We start from the raw sequence: 25,388 nt of genomic DNA on the forward strand, positions 1-25,388 counted from the left end.
GAGGCACAGATGCACCAGTAAAAAGGTATGGGAGGTTGGCCTTGGAGAGCATAAGGAGAGGTAGAGGCAGACCGAAGAAGTATTCGGGAGAGGTGATTAGGCAAGATATGGCGATGCTCCAGCTTACTGAGGACATGACCATGGATAAAAAGGTGTGAAAGTTAAGAATAAAGGTAAAGGGTTAGGTAGCCGAGTGTCCTTATTTGTAACAATAGCTTTAGTACATTACTTAGTATTAGTCATGTGTTTTCGTACTCCTAGACTTCTGTTATTACTTGTTGTTACTTTTGTTTCGGTTTTCTGATTGTGTTATCGAGTGTTAGTTTTATATTTTCGCTTCGATTTTTTAATTGGTCTGCTTGTTATTGCCCCTTCCTTTTATCTTTCCTGAGTCGAGGGTCTACCGAAAATATCCTTTCTGCCTTCTTAAAGATAGGAGTAAGGTTTGCGTACACACTACCCTCCCCAGACATCACATATGAGATTACACTCAGGCTTTCTTTTGTTGTTATTGTTATTGTTATTGTATATCGTTTTGGGCAAAATTTGTAAAAAAAAAATACTTTCTTAGAGCTTCATAATTTAGCTAAATAAATTTTTTAGCCTAAATGATAAAGTTCAAATTATGTATTTTTTGTATCATTTTTTACACATATGACTATTTGTTTTAACGGTGCATTTCTTCATTTCAAGATAAATTTTAAATGAATTTAACTAAAGCTTCATCAATTTTATCCAAATAAGTTTTTTTTACCTAAATTATGGAGTTCTAGCCAAGATGAGATTATTAATGGGATATCGACTATTAAATACCCAAGTTCAGGGGAATACTAATTAAAATTATAAATAGTTTAAGGGTGTAACTAATAATCCATACCAAATTTAGGGATATTTTATTTTTAGTATATAAAGCTACAAGTTATTTGGACTTCAGATTTTATTTTTACTTTAAATATAATATTTTATTAAAGTTACTAATTAAATCCTCTTATAATTTATTATTTGCATTATTTGATCAATTGTTATATAAAAAGAAAAATAATCATTTTATCTAACAACCAAATATGGTGAGATTATTACGTCATTTCTCATTTCTATTTTGCCTTCATTATTCTTTAAGCTCCTCCTTTTGGTTAATACTAAGGTTACCTAAAAGGACGGGACGGTCCGACCTATCCCGGTCCTATCCCGACCCGTCTTGTGTTAGTGAGATGGGATATAGTGGGTAAAGCGACGCGAGATGGGACGGATCGTCTATTTTGTCCCGATGGACCTGTCTGGTAATGGCTCGGTCCCGGCCCGACAACCCACAAAATATTTTTTTTTAAATAAAGCAGGTTAACCAACGACTTTATTTTCAAAAATAACAGTTGGCAATGGTTAAAAACGTCAAATCCCCCTCCCCCCCAAACTTTTAATTTAACTCTTAAGTTTATTAATTTGTACTTTGATCCTATTTTAACTAAAAATACCCCCATTCTTTTTTTTCACACGAATCTTCATTCTCTTTCTAATCTCTTACTCTCTTTTTTTGGTTAAAGGGAATATATATATATATATATATATATAAAATAAAACTAAGAATTACATTGCAGATTACTGTCTAAATTGGGGTACTGCAGTTCCCCTAAAATGGCCATATTTCGTTCAATTGTATCACTATTACATGCCCAAAAATTCCTAACTACTTCAGTTCCTAGGATGTCTGCCCAAAATACATCATTTGCAAACATCGGAGGAACTGCTAGCATGGCAGTTCTACCCAAAAAAACTTAAATTTGGTGCCTTTTTTGCCGTGCATCGGCCACTCTATTCTGTTCCCTAAGGTTGTGCCTCACCATCACCTTGTCCATCCATTGCATTAATAACCCGCATTCACAAATCATAGGATCGTAAGTTGTGTTGCTTATGAGTAGCTTTTTTATTACTTCAGCCGAATCTGTATTTATGTCTAGTGGAATCCAGCCATTTTGTTCTACTAGTTGTATGCCCTTTAGCAGTGATTTTAGTTCTGCCATGGTGTTGGTGGTATGTGGTATATTTTTCATATACCCCATAATTCAATCCCCACTATGATTCCTGAATACTCCACCAATTTCTCCAATGACTGGGTTGCCCTTGGCAGCCCCATCCGTGTTGAGTTTATAGTGGCCCCTCCTGGGGGGTTTTCATTTAACTCTGGTATGGAATGGCCTCCTGATAGCACCATTTTGTGCCAACATATAGTACTCTGTTGCTTTGGAGATGGTGTTATTAGCACTGGTGTTATCTCTTTTATTATTGAAAAGGTTATGGTTTCTCACTAGCCAGATGTGCCAAAAACAAAAAGGAATGATGTTCTCCTATGGGATGATGTTGTTGAAGGAGAGCTTCTTCAGCTTATTCCATGTTAATGACCATAGTTGAGTTGAGAATATGGGATTCAATTGTTGACTTTCAGTAAATCCCTTGGCTAGTATTTCATGCCAGAAGTTGGTTACATTGGGGGCATTCAAAGAAGAAATGGTTACTGGTTTCAGGACTTGCTGAGAAAAAATAACATTAAGGGTTGCAATTAACCCCAATTATGTGCAGGAAAGCTCTAGTAGGTAGCCTATCTTGAGCAAGTAGCCAAATAAATTTTTTGATTTTGTTAGGGACTTTTAACTTCCATATCCAAGTGAAGTTGACTTTCTCTTCTTTCCACAAAATCTGATTATTGTTGCTAAGGAAGGTATAGGCTGATTTGGTGGTGAAAGACCCACTTGGAGTCAACCCCCATATTAGCATGTCTTCCCTGGCAGAGTTGGTAGGGATGAAAGTTGATTTGATTAGGTTAGTAATGTTCTCAGAGATGTCTATAGATATGGAAGAGAGATCTAGTTCCCAGAATTGTAGACAGTGTCCACTTTGTCAGTTATGTCATTAGGAGTTAGAGGGCCCTCAAACATGTTTCTAATTGCTGGCTGGTTTGGGATCCATGCATCATTAATGAAGATCACCATGTTTCCTTTGTGGACAACTCATCTACTGGCCTTATTGCATGTATCTCAGCCCTTGAGGATACATTGCCAGATTAGAGATTTTGGCTTATTGGGGTATGGTTTCAGTTATAGTGCTTCAGGACTCTAGCCCATAAACTGGAGGTGTTATGGTAGATCCTCCAAGCCAGCCTAGCATGGGATACTTTATTTTAAAGCGCAGCTTTCTGTAAACCCAGCCCTCCATAGGACTTTTGCCTGATGACTTTGTCCCAGCTAACCAGTACAATTTTTTCTTGTTTGGAGTTGTGCCCCAGATAAAATTTCTTTGAATTCTGTCAATTTGTTTGGTAGTCTTGGTAGGCAATTTAATGTATTACATAATATGGATTGAGATACTACTAAGAGAGGACTTGGCAAGGATGATCCTTCCAGTCATATTTAGACAATTTATTTTCCAGCCATCCAGTTTGGATTGCATATTATCAATTATGAACTGGAAGTTAATACTAGTGGGTCTCTTATGGAACATAGGGAATCCTAGGTATTTCCCAAAGGATGTTGTAGCTTGGATTGATAGGGCATTTATGAGGCATTCCATTGTGTCTTGCCTTGTGTTAGAGGAGAAAAGAACCTTGGACTTAGTGAGATTGATTTTTTGGCCAGAATCCTCATTGAATGCCTACAGGATATAGTAGATTATGGTGCAGTTTCTAATGTTTGCTTTTGCAAAGAGGTTAAGGTCATCAGAAAAGAATAGATGAGAAATTTTTGGGCCAGACCTACTGATACTAATAGGGAGCCATTGTTTGTCCTAAACATATTTATCAATTGACCTGGAGAGCCTCTCCATACACAGAATGAACAGGTAAGGGGAGATTGGGTTCCCTTGTTTGATTCCCCTAGAGGGTTTGAAGGTAGTTGTTTTGCCCCTATTCACTAGGATGGAGATGTTTGTTGAGCTAATGTAGGACATTATTAACTTAGTTAGCCCAGGAGGGAAGTTGAAGGCATGCAGTATGTCCCTAATAAAGGACCACTCCAACCTGTCAAAGGCTTTCTCTAAGTCAATTTTGAGAATCATATGAGCATGGTTCCATTTCATTTTTCCAAAATGAGTGATGTATTCTTGGACAATGATGGCATTATCAGATGCCCTTCTATTGGATAGGAAACTAGCATGGCTAGGGCCAATTATAACATATAGAAGGGGCTTGATCCTATTGACAATGATCTTAGTGATGGTCTTGTAGATGGTGTTACAAAGCCCTATTTGCCTGAAGTTTTTGAGCATGGTGGCTTGGGGACACTTGGGAATGAGACAGAGGAGAGTTTGATTCATGGTCTCATCCATAGAGTGTGTGTCAAAGCATTGCTTGTTGAAGTCTACTACTGAGTTCCCCACAATGCTCCAGTACTTTTGGTAAAAGAAGGGGTGAAGCCCATCCAGGTCTGGTGCCTTGAATGGCTTAAAGGAGAAGATGGACCTTTTGATTTCATTAACCTCAAGGGACCTATCCAAGCTATCTCTTTGATAGTTTCGTAGGATATGGGTCATGTCCAGATGACTAGTAGTAGAAATATGAGCTTGTGTGTATGAGGAAGTGTAGAGGCTCCTGAAGAAGTGCATTATAGAGGCCTTAATGTCCCTTTAGTCATAGAGCCAGTTTCCACTCTCTTCTTTGAGGGACATGATGTTGTTCCTTCTTCTCCTATTAAGGGTGAAAGTGTGGAAGAATCTAGTGTTGGCATCACCTTCAGTTAGCCAATTGACCCTTGACTTGAGTTTCCATAAGTCTTCCTCATTCTTGAGGATGGAGTCAAGTTCTCTGATCAGGTTACTTTCTAAGTTTAGCAGGTAATTGTTGAACTGGTAGTTTGGTGATTTTTGGATCCCGGTAATTATGGCCAGGATCCTTCTCTTTTTGTGAAAGCCAAATGTGTGCATGTTCCACTGGGTCACAAGGCTTTTGAATGTTTCAGTTGATTGGATTAGAGGGAGTTATTAGTGAAGGCCTCATTAATGATACTAGGAAAAGAGAGGTGGCTAAACCTGAAGGGTCTGTTTGAATTATTGAAAGAATCCCCCATTAGCATTATTTGAACATGGCAATAATCTGAGTAGGTCCTAGGGAGGTGATTAATAGTAGCCTCAGGGTAATGGAAAATCCAACAGTCGTTAGCAAAGCACCTATCTATCCTTTCTAGAATCAGACTACTCTTATTCTTGTATCTTTTGTTAGTCCAGGTGAATTTACTGCCTTTGTAAACTAAGTCAGCTAGTTTGCATTCATTAAGGCAGTTCCAAAATAGGTTACTACGACTTGAGTTAATGGGGTTACCCCCAAATTTATCCCTAGCTTTTAAGACTTCATTGAAGTCTCCGCCTACAAACCAGCTCCCAATATTGCTTTTAGAGATAGTAACAAAACTTTCCCATAACAATTTCCTATCAGCTAAAATGTTGCTAATATAAATAGTTGAAAATAACTAAAGGTTGGGGGATGGGAGTACCTTTACCATGGCATGGATGCCCTGATGGGTAATGGATACCTCATCAATAGTAACACAATCCTTTTTTCACATTATGACTATCCTACCAGACAAACCAACAGCTAGAGACTGGATAAGCATATCAAAATACAGCTCCTCCGTCTGCTTTTTATGATCAGCCATCTTAGTTTCTAACAGAACCAGCAGCATTGGCTTGTGAAGCTAAACCATGTCGAGGTAGTGTCTCCTGAACTCCACATTGTTTCCACCCCTAACATTCCATATGATGTAGTTCATCAGGGGTGGTTGGCGATTGAGAGGCTAGTTTTTGTGAGGCTTCTCTATTCCCTGAGAGACTTCGTTGGTTTCTTTTGGTTCCTTTTCTTCATGCTTAGGACAAGGGTTAAATTGAGGAGTGGTTTGGTCACACCCTGGGTGTGGTAAGAGACCAGACTCAGACCACACTTGGTCATGGCTCTGGGATACAGCAACATAAGCACTTCACTGCTCTCCACACTAAACTTGATTGCTCTGACTGAGTCAAGTAGGAGAGAGTCTGTGGGTAGGGGTCGTAGGCTGTTCCTTCCATTTACGGTGGGCTTTTCCTTTTTAGAAGGTCTAAGGCTTTGTTGATTTCCCTTGTCATGTTTCCCAGTGGTGGTGACTGGTTCTTCTCTACAGGAATAGAAGGTGATGGAGTTTGGTAGGATTGGGGCTCGATAGTTACAAGCACCGAAGACGCTGTTGGGTCCTCCATTCCCGGGTCTGGGAAGAAGGGGATTGACTGGAACGCTTGGGAGATGAGGGTGTTGAGCATTGGTGGGTCCAGATTAGGTTGCATGTTGCCATTGATTGTCATGGGCATGGGCCAAAGGCTGCCAAGGCCCTGTTTAGGGTGTCCATCGTTACCCTCGCCAGATGCGTAGGGTTTTGGACAATCAAGGTTACTGGTTGATTTACCATGGTGAAATTGTAGGCTAGTCCTTGTCCTTAAAGCGCCACTTCTAGCCACGATGCCGGTGAGTGGTCCAGTAGCAGTGGAAGCGACGTCACAATGGTGGGTGGCGGCTGGGTTTTTTCCATTTTTGTGTTTTTTTGTTTTACCTCTTTGGGTAATGGTGGGGGTTATGTTAACGAGCCGGCTTATAATGGTGTCGTTTGGTGTCAAATCTAGATCAGTGAAAAGGTCGTCAGTTAATGCATCTATAGAAATGGATTCAGAATTAATGTTGTATCTGTTTGAGTGGACTGAAGGTGTCATGCCACCTGAGATTGGGTGGGTTCTCAGGTGAGGCACTTGAGTGTTCATGGAGTGTGGTGAGTTTTCCCCATTAGAGTACTCTGCTGGGAGGGGAGTAGGGGGCGCAGAGGTATTTGGGTAAGGGTAATTTTTTGGACTGGGTGGTTCCAATTATGTATGGACCCCAGTTGTTGATTTGGTACTGGCGCGGTGGCCCATGGCCACATCTTTAGCAGGGCATGTGTCTGAGGTTGGTCTATTGGTAGGGGCCTCCTGGTAGGCATCATTAACGGGCCCAGTTGGATTTTTGTTATCAGCTCCCTCAGGCTCCATTCCCGCCTTGCATTTGGCATTGTACTTGGGTTGGGGCCGCATGTGTTGGTCTATTGGGGAGTGGGGATGGGATTTTGTTTATCCACTGGACCACTGGGCCTATTGTAATTTTTTGACTGCGTATTATTGGACTTAGAATTATATTGAGAAGTTTTGGTTTCCAGAAACTTATCCGAGTTTGCATCGAACATTTTTACTTGGATCTTTTGTGATTTTTATGCATGATGCTGAATGTTTTCTTTCATCTAGGGAAGGTGACTGTCTTCCATCCATCGTCCTCTCCTTCCTTAGTGTTTGTTCTTGAATTTTCAAGGGCTTCTTGTGACAATGGTAGTTGTAATATTTTGAAATTATAATTTTTTGTTGTGTGGCCAACTCTTTCACATGTTGTACATAGCGTACCTTCACCTTCATAAATCACTGCTTTTTTATGGTCACCAATGATTACTGATATTTTCATTAGGGTTTCAAGGGGTACTTGGATACAGATGCGTGCATATCTTCCTATCAACGGGGAAGAGGTGCATGAATCAATTTTGAGTAGCTCGCCCACTTTTATACCAACTTTTTCTAATATTTCTTTGTCATAAAATTCTGTTAGTAGTTAGGGTAGGCAAATCCATATGGCTGTGGAAGACATAGTAGCTTCTTGTGGGACAAATTTTGGTCCCATTTACATACTGATAGGAAATTCCCAGAGATGAACCATGGCCCTAGGTGTAGTGCCTTTGCCATATTTTCCTCTAGACTAAATTTGACAATAAAGAAGTCACATCCTAAGTCAATCAAGATTAACTGTTCGGATGGTTTTCATAGGTCAATTAGTTTAGATCGAAGGTAATGGTGAGACATTCTACGACCAAAGACCTTTATGATTATTGAGAAGCGCCATGGTTGATATAGGTGATTCTTGTCTTCTTGTGAGAGGGCGATTGGGCCTTCAATATTTTTTCCTTTATCATCTTTGATGATTTGGGGGGCATCCTCGTCGTAGTACTCTGTTTGGCTACTGCTTGCTTGTCAAGAAGCATTTCCTTATAGGAGTGTGGTGTTGTTTCTTCCACAACCATTTGGCTATTTTGTCTGGTGGTTCCGGTGGTATAATTGATGGTGTAGTGGTTGTGTCCATGAAGGTATTCTTAGAGAGAGGGGAGAGTTTCTCTGTCTAAATAAAATTTCTAATCTCTTATATTTTATCTATATTCTTATCTCAATTTTCTCACAATCAACTACGTTTCAAGTATTTGGGCAAATATTTTGAGCAAGTTTCAAGCTTCAAATTAATTCGTCAAGTATTTGGAGTAATTTTTTGGACAATTTCTTCAAGTTTAAATATTTAATCACAGTGCATTCATTCCATCTCTTAATTTTTATATTTAAGCTTTGCGTATTATTTTAGTGTTTAATAAAATACCCCTCCCCCCTCTCTCCTCCCCCAAACTTTTAATTTAACTCCTAAGTTTATTAAATTTTACTTTGATCTTATTTTAACTAAAAATATCCCCATTCTTTTTTTCCCCACACAAATCTTCATTCTCTCTCTAATCTCTTACATTCTATCTATATTCTTCTCTCAATTTTCTCATAGTCAACTACGTTTCAAGTATTTGGGTAAATTATTGGAGCAAGTTTCAAGTTTCAAATTAATTCGTCAAGTATTTGTAGCAATGTCTTGGGCAATTTCTTCAAGTTTATATATTTAATCACGGTGCACTCATTCCATCTCTTAATTTTTCTATTTAATTTTTGTGAATTATTTTAGTGTTTACTTTTTGTGTTTCATTTTCGTGTTTCATTTGTTTGTTTACTTTTCATATTTAAATTATGGCTTCTAAAAGAGTATTTGACATAACCAACTCATTTTTAAAAAGTAGTAAAGGTGCTAGTTCTAGTAGTAATCTAAATCCTCTTGCTAGAGTTAGAAAATATATAAAGGGTATGACTCATATTGATGAAACTTCCTTTACCCATCCCCTCGGATTTTATGATATTAAAACGAAAGAACCACTAGATCATAAAACCTACAAAGATAATTTGGCAATGATATTAATTTTAATGAAGAAGAAGAAAATAAGGAAGATGAACTAGATGAAACACCCACTAATCTAGCAATACAAGCTCCAACTTAAAAGTCAATCTTAGTCTAGAGATTTATCTCCCCTTGTATCTCCTGTAAGGGATAAGGCTAAGGCAGAACGTACGAGAACATCACTTGTATGCAATTTTTTTGAATTAAGTAAAGTCGCTTCAGTTGCTACTTGTAAAAAATGTAAAGCACAATTTGCACATGGTACGCGTGAAAATCGGGTGGGACTAGGGGTTTAACCAGACACTTGCTTGGTAAACACAATCCTATATGGATAAAAGTTCAAATAGATGCGATAAAAATATCAGATCCTCGCAGCAGTTCTGCCGCTCCTACTGGATCTGGCGGGGTTTCTAACTATGTCCAACAACAGTTTTACTCTATTACTGATACTATACTACGTCTCTATAACAAAGATAGAGATCGTGAAAAATTAACAAAAGTGGTCGATGTCTTTGGCTTACCTTTTACTTTTCGTTCTCACCCTAATTTTGTGCATTATATACAAAAAACTTATAATTCTATTTTTCAAGGTTTTCCTAAGACCACAGTTAGAAATGATATTTTTAAATTTTAAAGTGACTATCTTTAGTACATATGTTGTGTATTTTACCACTTAGATTGTAATGTGTCTATCAATCACATCTGATATAGGTCGTAGTCCTAATGGCAATGATTATTTAACTGTTACATGTTATTGGGTTGATCAATACTGGAACATGCAAAAACGTATTATTGATTATAAATTTGTTGATTCAAAATACACTAGAGCATATATTACAACTATCGTTCTAGAAATACTTCAATTTTATGGTTTTATTCATAAAGTTTTAACTATCACATTAGATAGTATTGTTGTTAATACCACTACAGCAAATAGCTTAAAAGCTAGAATTTGCGCAATTAATGAAGAAATTTTTCGTGTTAGATGATATAAGGCCCCGTAAAATTTCACCAAGGGATTCAAGTTTTGTGGTGCTGAGGTAGGGTGATGTGTACGGATGTAACAAGGTACATATTTTTTAGGTTGAAGAATGCATCGAGGTATTGGTAGAAATTATTTTGCTGAAGGGCCAGTTATGCGGTCAGATTTACGATCGCAGATCCATTCTGCGGGCCGCATATCCGTCGCAGAGTTGAGCAAAAAAATAGTTGAATTTTGAAAGTCGTTTTGCGGTCCATTCTGCGATCGCATATCCATTTCGCGGTTAGCATTTTCCATCGCAGATTTGGCATGAAAAATTTTGTTGGATGATTCTGCGGTCCATTCTGCGGCCGCATAAGTGGTCTGCGGACTGTAGACATGTCGCAGACCGGTCCAGACCAGCGCAGTTTTTGGCATCATTTTCGCGGCCCATTTTGCGGGCCGCATATCTGTTATGCGGTCTATTCTGCGATCTAAGACCTGAGTTCGGAGGGTCCATTTTTCTATTTTTATAACCCGACCCCATTTTGATAAATATCATTTGGGGCTCATTTTGAAATAAATTTCTGGTAAAATTTGAGAGAGGTAAGAGTATTTTAGAGAGAGAAGAGGAAGGCCTAGCGTTCTAAGCACCCATTCTTGTACCAATCTTCAAGAATCAAGGAAGCCACTCACTAGACCACCATCTATCCGAGTAAGTTCTTATCCTACATCATTCATGCAAATTGTTTAGGGTTTAAGTAGATTGTGAAGTTCGAGATATGCCATGCATGTGCCAATAAGTGGTAGAATGTGAGGTTGTTGAACTATTTTGGGTAGTATCTTGTTGAAATTGCGAGGGAGGAAAGGATCACCATTATAGATCTTTGTAATTAATCTTGCATAATAGATGTTTGACAAAATTCCTAAAAGAGCTATATCACGAGAATCCATCCAATTAATATTTAATTTTTTCTATCTTCCTATAGATTGAATTTGCTAAGAGTATTGGGACATTGTAGTAACTTAAGGAAAGCTCAGGCAAGGTATGTTGGCTAAACTTCTCTCTTGGAATCGAATTCCATGATGTTCCGTAAGTTTCAAACATGACTGGCCCAAGTTCCTAATTCTCATGTTCCGAGTTATTCCGTATAAACATTACTTTTCCAAATAAACTTATGTTGAAAGATATGTACTAGAAATATGTACCGAATGCTCTTATCGTATTGTGCTCTCCTTCGGGAATGTATTCAAATGTGACCAATGTATCGGAATATTATGATTTCAATCATGTTTTTAATTGCAAGTTGTTATGCCCAATTGTGAAAGAAAACTCAATGTGCCTAAGACCCCTATTGTTCATAGTCATGCTTAAGGACTTGATCCCAAATGCTTTTACTGTTGATGACCTACAAATATTCTTGAAAGTGAAAGAACTAATGTGGGATATAAAACGTGGCCATAGTTGTTGTAGCTAGTGCTTTTGATTTGAAGTCGTATTTAAATCGTAAATTACCATGCCCTCCTTTATAAATATTTCCAAGGTGATTTGAGTTCTTACGTACTCAAGAGTTGAAATTGTGTATTGCCCTTTTGTGAAGAAGTATTTAAAAAGATACGGTATAGTACTCGCTTATGATTTTTAACTTGTGTTGTGATTACAAGTCATTGTGCTCCATACTTTGAAAAGGGATCTAATGTATTTAAAGCTTTCATTACTAATGAACTTAAAGTTGTGATTTCTGAAATATTATATATATTGATGTTTATGTTGATGATCCTTGAAAGTAAAGAAATGAAAGCCTGAAATGTGAAATACGACCACCGTGCCATGAAAGAAGAAACATAAGTATGGCCAAGAGGGCCGATGAAATAATAATGATGATGTGAATGGTTGAAGTTACTAACGAGGCTATATGTAGTGTGAAAGTTAACGAGGTGAATATAACTTTTGTTTTCCTAGTGTGCAAAACAAAAATATTTTTGGGAGTATCATTAGCAAACCGAGGAAGGGTGGGTCATAAGGCCCACACCCGAAACTACACGTGCCAGTTTAGGGGTGGATTGTGACTATTCCCCTTAATTGGGATGATATTGAAATATTGAGATGATTGTGATTATTTTTCTTAATTGGGATGAGATGATATTAGCTGTGAATTGGAAAGTCAACCAACACGGCATATGTGGGAAGGCGGCCTAGCCGGTCGGGTGGAGATCGGACGCCATGTTGCGTACATGGTGGTACTACTCTTGGTAACACCTTTTTTTCACATTACATGTCAAACCACATTGTCCGAGGGGAGATGGCCTAGCCGATCGGGCATGATCGGACTTCGTGCTAAAAATACGATGGTATATCGGTGCTAATGATCTCCCAACCAAATATATATATATATATATATATATATATTTTCGTATTTTGAAAATTGTTATGTTTTAACTTGGCATTTGGATATCATTGATTGTTATTTGTTGCTTCCATGGTGTTTCCCCTTATGATATTGGCGTTCTATTTCGAAAGAGGACATTTAGCTTTACATACTAGTATTATTCCACATGTACTAACGTCCATTTTTGCCCGGGGCGCTGCATCTTCAATGGATGCAGGTGGTTCATCAGCGGGCAGCTTTGGTCCTCATTAGCAGTCACTCTCTATTCAACAGGTTTTGGTGAGCCGTACTCTGTTCTGGGCCTTGTGTCATTTGACGTTGTAATTTGAGCTTTGAGGTATAGTCAGGGCCTTGTCGCCGACACTTCCATTCTTCTCTGTTGTTGTACTTAGAGGCTCCGTAGACAGTTTGTGAGTGGTATTTGATGTTGGGTAATGAACTAGAAGTGTTGGTATGTGGCAAACATGTTTTTCATCATATCTATAAACTTATAATATTTTGGAAGTCGTAAATGAATCTCTTTTGAATAATGGGAAAAGAATGGGGAACACTTTGACTCTTCTCATGTTTATCTCTTGTATTGATTCTTATATTGTTAATGGGCAATGTTGGGTAGAAGGCATCTAGTAGGCTTGCTTAACCGGAATATCTCGGTTGAGCGTCGGTCACGCTACCCGAGGTCGGGGCGTGACAGATGAACTTGGTTGTAAATAATATATGATAAGGTCATTTCTAATTTAGCTTATCTTTGAATATTGAAGAATTGTGAAGAGCATATGTTTCCAACTTGTTGACTCAAACTCTTGCAAGGTAATCCTATAGTTCTGGTCTACTAAGTATTTTAATTTGTTTGGTAATTGATTATTTTAAATTGTTTGACAATTACTTCTTTGTTGGGTCTATTCTCAATTTCTATCTTGTCTTTAATTTTTTCAATTCCGTACTTAAATTCGTATCAGTTACTCCAACCATTGTCTTAAGGTTTTGGGTTGAAATACACATTCTTTCATATTATGGTATCGGAGCAAAGCTTTGGTAGACCTGTTTGCGACAACAGTTTTCTCTCTTCATCGATAGCTCTGGACTTCAATTCTCTCCTTCAATGTGTCCAATTCTTTGAGAAAAAAGATCTAAATTTACCTCTAAACTTTTGATTATGACGTCTAAAGTTACTCTCATTTGGAGTTCAAGGCCAAAAGTGACTTTCCTAACGACGGGAGTAACATTTGACAAAAAGTTTAATAGATCAATATTGCTTAATTTTAAATAGTTCAAGGGCAATTTCAATAGATATTCATAAGAGATATTTTAAACTACTGTACAGTCACATTGGCCTCTGGCACAATCAGATTTGAATTTGCTTTATTACACTCGTGAAATTATGGCCTAATCTGCACCACTCATATACAGGGAATTACGGTTTTCAGCCTCTGATTACTTCCTGAAAAAACAACTTTTTCCATGCCTGCTGCTAATGATACTTGTAGTGATACACCGAAGAATAAAAGAAGAAACAACTTTGAAGGTGACAAAATTCTAAGTTGTACGCACCACCAGCTAATAATCGATATAGATTCAATTAAAAAAGAATGTACCCAACATAATATGTCATTAAATGAGTGAAGCAGTAAAGCATTTCCAAAGGATGCTAGAAAGTCGCTGAAAACAATGTAACACAATGAAACGTTGGGTTATGAAACAAAGAAAGCTATAAATTTTACTACAACCAGGACGTCAAAGTGCTCTGTGATTCTCTATTATGCAAAACTTTGTGCACAGCTCTCTAAGCGCGGACACCCCTGTTAAGATTAACCATGCGACCTGATCCATCCATCTGACTTCCCCTCGCACCTCCACCACTCTGATATCTTGAGCCTTGACCACCGTAAGTCCCCCGCGCCTGATTAGTATGGTCCCTCGATGCTTGCCCAGAAGCTGATCTACCACCGACATATCCTGTTCGGCCACCACCGCCACCTTGTTTGCCTTGTGAGAAGGAGAAGTCCTGCCACTTACCAGCACCAGCAGCTGCAGAAGCATAATCTTGGCCGTCCCTGCGCCTCAGGGGAATGCCCTCCAATCCACCACCACCTATCCTTGATTCGGTTGCTCTTTCATTACTTTCTGCTAATACTGACAGCTTTTCCGTCAACTGGAATGCCAAAGCCTGCAGTCTTGTATGCTCAACATCGTGAAAGACCATGCATCGGGATGGTTGATCCCAGCTTGCATGAAGCTCCTCAGAAATCATCATTTTGCTCACGATGCTATGGATCTGTGAATCTGAAAGGTCAAACATCCCTGCAAGCTGATCCAAACTCAGAGAATTATAAGAAGAAGAATATGTGAAAAGATAGGTTCTCAGTGCCTCTTCCTTTATTTTGTCTCTAAGCATCTCAAGAACACTATCCTTGTTGCGTAGCAGCCTCCACACGTCAAGGGAGTTGATAACATCAAAAGCCTTTTCAAAGTTTCCTTGCTTGAGGGCCCTTGTCGCTGCCATTACATGGTCCCTCACATTTTCAGGTGGGCCGGTGAAAGTTTGCCTCTCACTCACTTCAAGCAATCTCCGGAATGTCTTGCTAATAACCCTGCGCTTCATGTCATGGCTATTAGCTGCCATGTTTGGCACTTCAAGAAGCATTGCACATGTCAGATGGACGGCCTCAAGAAGCTCAAGATTTATATGCATATGATACGGCATCTGACGCCTCCTCTCCATCCGCTCCTAAAAGTGTCCAAAACATGCATAGTTTAGAAGCTTTGGTAAGAATCATAATGAAGAAATTTCACAAAAAAACCTACTCAGATAAATGAGTCAGTTGAAGGTGCAATCCGATATAAAATATATGATTATTTCAGTTACTATGAATTTGTTCTGACGAATTTGGCTAACTAATTGTCCATGTGTTCAATCAAGTGGTTAGTCCCTACTTTGGAAGTCAACTTTATACACTGCTAAAACTGATGGAATTAATTTAAGGTTCTGCGAAGTTCTTTAAATTTTACTATCACTGGTTTACTCCCGAGCATTCTCCAAAAGAACAAGTTCTGCTAGTTATGAAAACCATGAGGGAAACTTTTAGATACCCACTTAACTCATCAAGTAAACCAACAAATAAACTGATTTTTCTTTTCGAGTTTCAACTAGAACCCACTTTCTTGTTGAGCTGCGCCACACAAGCACTCTGAAACAGATACTAGCTACCACAATTATGAAGTACAATAAAGCAGCTAATCCCAAAACATAACGGAGGAACATAAGGGCACGTAATAAGAATAAATTTCTTGCATAAAAGAAAAAGAATGAAAATTTCAGCAAAGAAACCTGTTCTGGGGTCTTCTCATGATATCGACTTTGGGAGACACCTTGCGCAAGTAACTCCTTCACCCGGCCGGCAGAATAGAGTTCAGCCAAGCAGCCATGCGCTTCTGCAACAAGTGCCGCCCTGAATGCACAGAGACCGAGCTGAGCCATGGCTCTGTTGAAAAGTATCTGAGTTGAAATATCCATGTGCTGGATATTATCTTGCAAGTGACTCATCAATAACAAGTCACGGGATATTGAAAACTCATCCAAGATAGCATGGTGGTATATATCACAGAGCATTGCACGGGCCTTGGTTCGTTCATCCCCATATTTATATATGAGAGAAACGAGACTGTCCATCAATGTCCTGCTGTTCTCTTCAAAAGCAGGTTTCCTGGGCACAAGCTCTGGAGTTGCAACAAATGCAGTTGGACCTCTACTCTCCTCAACCACTTTGTTTTCTTCTACAGACTCTGCCTCTCCTTCTCCTTCCGTAAGCTCAGCCAACATCCTCATAGCATCATACACTCCTTGTGGTTTATAATAAATGAATTCAACCTGTTTCAGAGCCACTTTTGCAGCACCCTTGTAGTCTCCCGCACGTTCTAAATAATGTTGGACATTTTGAGCAAGAACCAAAAATAACGGCTCATCCCTCAGCCTCTCAACATACTCACGGGTATGTGGATCAATTACCTGCAAGCTCTTGAAAAATTCTACATCTATCCTTTCAACAAAGGCAACCAAGTTTCCCCAGATCCTTATCGTCCCCGAGTGGTCTGCTCCTTTCTGGGTCTCATTTTCATCTGGCTCCACCATGTCATCAACCACAATATTTGGGTATTGGGTCAAAACATCGAGGATGGTAAGCATATTCTGCACGCACTTTTTCCACACATTTATAGGCATGTGTCCACTGAGACTTGGATTAACGTCAAACTGGGCAGATACAACACTAAACAGAATTTCAAGCTTTTGTGCTGGAGTCTTGGCCACCTTGGTCAAGAAGGTGAGCTGTTCAACCAATTCAATCTTTCCAGTCCCCTTTCTACCCCTAGCGGCAACAATTTCCTTGAACTTCTTGTTGACTGTCTCCCATGTGATTTGACTTGGATCCTTGAACTGTTTATCCAAAAGTTTTTCTTTTTTGCTCAGCATCTTCTCCCACCCGGTACCGCTCTCAGTTGTCTCATCCCGACTTTCATCTTCGTCATCTTCCTCATCAGACGCAGCTGCAATCTTTGTTGGGTCCTCCTCAAACTCCTCTTCATCATCCTCTTCTTCCTCTTCTGACTCTTCATCATCACCAGCCTCATCCTCACTCTCGGGAGGATTTTCCCTGTACTTGTTAATCAACTCCTCATACTGCTTGTTATTCTTTTTCAGTTTCTGTTTCATCGAATTTAAGGCTTTAGCATTACTGCTACTCATCTTCTTCTTTGCCTCCTTATTGGCCAAAGCCTGACTCAAGAAATCCTCCAGCATCACTAGAGCTTTGATATAGAGATTTGGTGCTTTAACCGATTCTGTAATGCGCATGACCTTCTCCAGATGCTTATTGATCTTATCAAAGCTCTCCTGCAAGCTGACCCAGTCATTAATCTTCATAGCATTCTTCATCTGATCAACGGTAGCAGACAATTCCTCAAAGCGCTTATCCTTGGCTGACCGGACAACTCGCTTCTGTCCATCTGACTCATCACTGTCGCTGTCACCAGCTGCAAGGTATCTTGACCCAGCCGCTGCAGCGGTAGTCTCAGCCGGCCCCTCATCATCCTCCTGCTCGTAATCACTCTCCTCTTCGTCCTCCGTTTCACTATCGCCCTGCAAATACCATAGTATGAATAAATTAAATAACACCTTCCCTAAACCCTTATACTTTATGCAGAATGAGCTATGCCCTACAGACTGCCATATACAAAAACAAATCGCTCATTCACAGCAACTTAATTTTCTAGGCTCACTAAGCAATTCCTTCTGTACAGTTTAAGATTATATTTCACATCACACTGTTTACACAAACAAGTAAATTGCTTTTCAGCAGAATAGCTGGCGAACAGTGTGAACAAATACACATTCTCGTGATTTGTATCCAAAGGTTAGTTAGACATTGAAAAATTGGATTCCGAAATTGCAAAACATAATTTTTGGATTGGATCAATACTTCAAATTGAATAAGTATGACTAAAGGATCTATGGATGAAGATAGAAAGTTGATCTCTAATCATAACTAAATCTTCAATTTTGTTATTTGTAAAGAAGTTGAAGCAAAAGACCTAGTAAATGATGACTCTTGTTTACTAGAGACGCCGTTTTAGCTTGGTGGAAACAAAATCCTTTTCCTCGGATCCCATGAAATAGAAATAGAGAACAAAATAACTAGAAAGGTTGTTAGAATCTCCCTCTTTCTACCAGGATCATCTACAAAGCTATTTGTAGATTCCTAACTCAAACCTTTGCGAACGCAAGTCAATGCACCAACTACACCTCAATCTCAAACCAATTGAGGTCAACTATATGAATCCTTTGTATCCATTCACTATGTTCCGGCACTTTTTACATCCAATTCAAAACATCCAGATGCAGGTACAATGACATAACAATATATTATGCCTCAACCAAAAGCTAGCTGGGGTCAGCTATATGAACCATCACTATCCATTTAGCTCTATTTAGATCTGATTCATTCCAAAATTCAATAATTTAGGATTATCTATCACTAGAGTTCTCATAAATTAATTAAAAAAATATCTCTATCAATAGTTACGAAAAATTAAATCTTTACCACTGTAAATTGGTGAATAGATTATTTTACTCATCCAAACACATTAAGAAAAAACTAAATCTTTAATTGTGGTGAAAAAATCATTTACCTGAGTCCAAAAACGGGACGCCATACTTCTTCAAAAAATTCTTCGAGAAACGGAGATAGAATGAGCTGCAATTACTCAAAATTTAAAAAAAAAATCAGATTGAGAATAAATCAACAAATGAATTTGCTTCTTCAGCGGTTTTACAAACACCAATTTGAAGAAGAAAATATTCGAACCTGTAAGCTGGAACTGTTTGGTTTACAGAAAGCTTAGCGGAGACAGTAAAAACCCTAGAGAATGATAAGGGTTGGTCCGACTCGTCTTTTGGGCTTCTACGGGTTGGGAATATGAAGTCAAATCGAACAAGGCCACGACCCAATGTACTTCGTTTTTGGGATTTTTTATACATAAAAGGTAAAATATATTCTTGTACTATCAGAAAACATTTAAATGTACCTCTCGTTATATTTTGAGTCCAAATATACTTATTTTATATTATATTTGTCCAAAGTGGATATTCAATCATATGTGGTACTGACATTTGATGAGGTGGATGTCACATGGCTTGCAGCCTCATCACCCCTAACTCATTTTACCCCTCCTTTCTATTTTTTTCCACTACTAAAATTTTCTTCCCCTCCACCACTATTGCCACCAATACTAATACCATAAAAATTATTATATTTTAAATTTAGTCTTATATATATATATATATATATATATATATATATATATATATATATATATTAGGGGCACTGAGGTGGCATGCCACATGGCATCCGCCTTATCAAATATCAGTGTCACATAAGATTGGATGTCCACCTTGGACAAACTTAACAGAAGAGGGGAATATTTGAACCAATAGGGGAATATTTAAACAATAGTATTATGACAGAGGTATATTTGGACCCAAAATATAACGAAGGGATATTTAAACCTTTTCTCATAGTACAAGGGTATATTTGGCCCTTTGCCATTTTTTCTATAAACTATATGAAACCTATTTACCTAAATTGTCCAAGTATTATAAATTAGGGAATTTACCAGCTATGTCAATTTATAAGTAGCTTATTACAAAAATTGGCCAATTCATAAAATATTACTAATATTAGCCAATTAGCTATTTGTAGCCAAATTTTTTTTATTTTTTTACCCTTTTGTTAGTGTGTGTTATTAGAATAGATTGGATACATCTTAAGAAGTTTGAATCTCAATTTTGGACTGATTTGGTGGGGTTTTGACGTGGTTTGAATTGAAAATTTGAAATAGAAGACGAACATGAAAAAAATGATGTGTATCATACTATGTATCACATATGTATCTTATTTGCATTAAATGTGTATCACATTTATATTAATGTATACATGTTTGTGTGTGTAATAGAAGAATTTTTTGAACTCGATTTTAACTACGAATTTTGATACCAAATCAGTCCAAATCACCTTCAATCTTTCTTAAATTTTGTATATTGACTCATCTATATGTTTTCAATGAATTTCAACCATACCCATTGAAAAATGCTATTTTTGCCTATATTTTTGGAATCTTGTATTTTTTTTTTGTATTTCATCACTTTTTTTGCTATCTCATCCATGAAATTTCCTTTCCGTCTTGCATCTAATGTTGCTTATCATGCTTAAAATATGAAAAGAGATCTTTGTGTGTGGTTCTTAGAGAGAAAATAACCTTATTTGTTTGGGTTTTTAATCTTATATGTGATTGGCTAGTTTTGGTAAGTCTATGCTTAATGGCTAGAGGTTGGTAAGTTAGGACTTATTTGTGACATTTCTGTAAGATTCCCTATAATTACCCGTCATAGATATTTTTTCTCAACAAAAATTATAGAAGCGCCTAATATAGTGTCTTTCCAGTTGTGGGCTTCTATAATTAGACGCGCGATTGAAGCGAGAGAATATTTTTCAGTTACAAATTTTATACGCTACAATCTACAACCAATATAATACGCAATTGACACCTAATTTTCTGCAGAATCCTTCTCTACCGATGATTTCCTCAGCTTTTCCATTAAAAACGCATCAAATTCAAAACAAAATGCTTTCAGAAAACACCGATTGCAAATGAATTTGAAGTATGATCAATCATCTCTGAACATATATCAGATTTCTAAACTTTTTATATCATTGCGAAATTTTTTTTCTAGCTTGAATTTGGGGATACGACTGGATTACAATGTCAAAACTGGTGATAATAATTCAGCGCAATGGTCGGTGGGATAGTTTCGGGAGATATATAAATTTTGATATTGACAGAATTGTAATCAATGAAGATTCAAGTTATAGTGCGTTGAATGCCGCAATTGCAGAACACCTATTGATAGATACTTCTGTAAAAATCATCGAGATGAAAATCTATTCTTGGGCTAGAGCGTTAATATAGCTTTTCTCTTTATATGGGGTAGGGCTTACAGAGTGAACGAATGGTGTCCTCCAATGGAAATTCACAACGATATGGGTGTGCGAGTGTATATGAAGACGAAAAAGGATAATAAAGATATAAGAATGTATCCACTATGTATAACAGTAAATGATTTCGATTTGGAGTGGAGTTTGTTGAATGCTAGCGCAATTGCAAGTTTGAACTGTTTTTTTATTCTTGATTTTTTGTAAATTCAATAGTTCTACAAATTTACTACATGAGGTGTTATGAACTGTTAAAATCCAAATTTATGTGTCTAAAAATAATTGTAGTACAACTATTACACGGTAATTTATGATAAAAATTGTGGACAAAATAAATTATCTACAACAATACTACAATTTCAAAAATTATTCATAGTTCGTTTACTCTGTAAAATTTTGTGACAAAAAAAATACAATTTCATACACAATTTTCATTCAAATATTAAACACCTGAATATACAGAAGTTTAAAGTACTATACTTTTAAATGAATGCAGGTGCTCCTGATTATGGTAATAGTAATCTGGTACAATTGTCAAGCAATTGTAACACATTCGGAGAAGTAACAGAAACAGTCCAAGTTGATTGATATGCCAGCATCCCCGACAATTGTGGAGTATGAAAGTATAATTATAACAAATCATACGCCCAAAAAATTGAAGTAGGGCAAGTTTACCAATGCAAGCAAATAATTATCACTGCAATGAAGAACTATGTTGTCATAAATAAGTTCCAATTTAGGGTGAAAAGGTCCAGTGCAAGAAGGTAAGAACACTTTATCTGTGACAACCATATTGTTTTATAAATTATAATTTTTATGTATTTAAATTGTATATAATTTATTTAGAACATTTTATTGTACATCAACAACCTGTTGTCTTCATGATAAATATTCCATAACATTTTTGTTTTAATTCGGTAGCTACTGCCTCATATGTGTTGGTGATAATTGTACATAATATTTTAAGTCCACAAGCATAAATGAATCAATACTGTTTAAGATTAAAAAATTCAACAGCATGTTCACATGCTCATTGATATACAAACAGACATATTGTCAGAACATGGTGTGAACTTAACGTACATGTAAGCTTGGAGAGCAAAGAAAAAGGCTCTGCAATTTTTGAGAGGTCATCCTTTCAAATCATACAGTCGCCTGCCGAGTTACTTGTACATTTTGGAGAAGACTTATCCAAGGTCGGTAGTAAAATTTTAAAAGACTGAAGATGAATATTTATTGTATGCATTTATTGCTCTTAATACATCCATCATGGTTTGGGAGTATTATAGGCCAGTTGTAGTAGTCAATGATACCTTAAAATTGGCATATAGGGGAACCACGCTAACAGCTAGCATAATGGATGCAGCAGGTACATCTTACTCACATTTAGTATTCTATTTAATATATGTAGATTAATTGTACGTTTATTGAATTCAAGTTGTTTCTAAAATGTATATTTTGATATTTTCAAATTTATTAATGAATAGATTTTTTTTAATGTTATGTGATAAGTAGCATATTACCACTTGCTTACACCATAGTTGATTCAGAAAATGACGCATCATGGAGATGGTTTTTTAGCATTTCAAACATGCATATGGTAAAAAATCAAATATGTGTGTTGTTTCGGACCAGAATGAGAGTATATTGAAGGCAACAATAATTGTTTGTACCAGCATCCCACATTATGCTTGTATGTGACATATTTGAAAAAATATAAGGATAAAGTTCAAGAAAGGTCATCTAAAGTTAAATAAATTATAGTTTGCCACGGCACAATCATACACTCTTGATGAATTTAATGAAAGAATGTCAAAGATTGAAGAGATCGATACACGTGTAAAAGAATACCTTTACAAAATCGGTTATCACAAATGGTCTCGAATACATGCAACACTGAACAAAACATACGATGACATCAAATATTACAGAATCCTTGATTGCAGTAAATAATTATGCAAGAGAGCTGCTCGTAGTTAAGCTATTAGAGTACATGAGGACACTTCTTGAATGATGAAATAATGAAAAATTATTGAATGCAAAAGGTACGTTCACATTTCTTGGGAAAAAAATACAACAAAGAGGTGCATGACAACATGACTTTATCGCAGAAGATGAGAGTAAGTTATGGTCCATATCAAAAGATCATTGATATCAATAAACTAATTAAATACTAATATTTGTATATATATTGTTGTATACTTGTAGTTATTTTATTTTTACTGACTGTTGATAACTTATCGATGTTTGTAATAAAAGTTTAGGTGAGGGCTTCAACAGATTACACCATACTGTGATAGATGGTGTCAAACGCTTCATTGTTTGTCTTCAAAATATGAAATGTAGTTGCGGACAATTCCAGCTTGATGAACTTCCTTGTCCAAATGCTTTGGCGGCTTTGAGGCACAGAAAGAAGTTATCCTACCACCTACTGAAAAAAGCAACCAGGGAGACCTCAAAAACAAAGATACAATCCATATGATGAAATAAAAGCAAAGAAGTATAAGGTTTCATGCGGCAACTACGGACAAGAAAGGCATAACACCAACTTGTCACGACCGCAATTTTCCTCCGTAGGATGTCGTGATGGCACCTAGTCTGTAAGACTAGGTAATCCTAACATACATACAGAATATAACTGAGATGACGATAAAACTCTCAAATACTCAACAAATATTATAAAGAAAACTTCGCAACTCAGCATAAACAAACTTTCCAAAATCTGGTGATAGAAAGTCACAAGCTCTATGAGTAAATTCTGATCATCCCTATACAACAATGTCTATAAAAAGGAAAGAAAATGAAGTAGGCTAGATAGAGGGTGACTCAGAGGCCTGAGGACGCCGACAGGTATACCTTGAAGTTTTCGAATCTGGGCTCATCTCACTGGTGCTTGGACTGGTAGGAGGTACCTGGATCTCCACAAAAAGATGTGCAGAAGCATAACATGAGTATACCACAACGGTACCCAGTAAGTGCCAAGTCTAACCTCGGTAGAGTAGTGACGAGGTCAGGTCATGGCCTACTGGAATAAATAAGAAACTGAATAGGTATATAACAGTGTAATGATGATAACAACAGAAATGAGACAATAAAGAAATATACCGAGAATAACTATAGTGCACTAAGGCAAATAATGCATCACGGAAGAAAACAAGGAATGCCATGACACGGAACAAAGCAACAAAACACAAGTGAAGTCATAGAAAAGCAACACTACCGAGGTACCACCTCGTAGTCTCAAATCAGAAAACATTCCACAATCTTTCCTTATATCACCGCGGGAGCCTTGCATTTAGTTTTGAAAATCATCTTTCCCGAAATAGCTTCCCATATTTTAGCCCACTTTATCACACCGCGTGGCTTCAAGTAGTTCCCCAACTAGCAACACGCATATCAAGCCCACCTTATCTCACTGCATGCGTTTCAACTCCAAAATCTTATACCATCGCATGCGTATCAATATCACAACGTATCACAAATCGCACCTCTAAGTGCCCAAGTCACAACTTGCAAAAGAAGTCAATAATAATATTTTCACAATAAATAACCCATGGCTCAACCATAATATGCATAAAAGTCTCAACAATAGCAACCGGAAATGAATAACTCCACAAGAATAGTATTTCACAACTTAACAGCTTTGCCTCAACGTGAATCACGACCTTTATAGCTCAATACCAATTTCAACAATAAGATATTCCAAGAATTAACAACTTTAAGTAAGGAACTCAACGATTAAATAATGAATAAGGAATAGAGAAAACAATAATTTCAACTAAACAAGTAAAGAAAATTAACAAGTAAGAGATAAGTCAAGTAGAGCATGTGGATATAGATTAATGGTGATGAATATAACATGTTACAATAACTCAATTAAAGGCATGAAATGAATCTACATAGCTAAAACCGGTCCATTACTACATTTAGCCGATGTACACACTCGTTACCTTGCGTACACGGCTTCCACATATCACAATTAACACAAACGAACACTAATCCTAAGGGGTAATTTCCCCACAGAAAGTTAGGCAAGACACTTACCTCAAAACACGCTACTCAATCCACTAGTAAGCCTTTCCATCGATTATCCAACTCGGGACGACTCAAATCTAGCCAAAACAACTTCATAATAAATATAAACTATAGGAAGCTATTTCGAACAATAAAGTTGCAATCTTTAAAGAGAAATAAAAAGTCAACTCAAAAAGTCAACCCTAGGCTTGCGTCTCAGAACCCGACAAAAATTATAAAATTCGAACACCTATTCGATAACGAGTCCAACCATACAAGAATCACTTAAATCCGACCTCAAATCACCTTTCAAATCCCCAAAATTTAGTCTAAGAAGTTTTCACAACTTTTTCCCAAATTTCCAATTCAAATCACTAATTAAATGATAAAAATAACAATGAATTCACCAAAACCGAGTTAGAATC

The 25,388-nt window shown here is 37.3% G+C and overlaps 1 protein-coding gene across 1 annotated transcript; it reads right to left on the reverse strand.

The window, feature by feature from the left end:
- Positions 1-13,962: 13,962 nt before the first annotated feature.
- LOC104095899 (eukaryotic translation initiation factor 3 subunit C-like) lies at positions 13,963-18,906 on the reverse strand. Its single transcript, XM_009602143.4, has 4 exons — positions 18,766-18,906; positions 18,590-18,654; positions 15,735-17,540; positions 13,963-15,134 (listed from the first exon to the last, which is right to left on the reverse strand). Exons 2-4 carry the CDS (start codon positions 18,611-18,613, stop codon positions 14,190-14,192), a joined length of 2,775 nt encoding a protein of 924 aa, XP_009600438.1. The 5' UTR covers positions 18,614-18,654; positions 18,766-18,906; the 3' UTR covers positions 13,963-14,189.
- Positions 18,907-25,388: the final 6,482 nt, after the last annotated feature.

Source organism: Nicotiana tomentosiformis, chromosome 2 (assembly GCF_000390325.3).
Source record: "Nicotiana tomentosiformis chromosome 2, ASM39032v3, whole genome shotgun sequence".
NCBI lineage: Eukaryota > Viridiplantae > Streptophyta > Magnoliopsida > Solanales > Solanaceae > Nicotiana > Nicotiana tomentosiformis.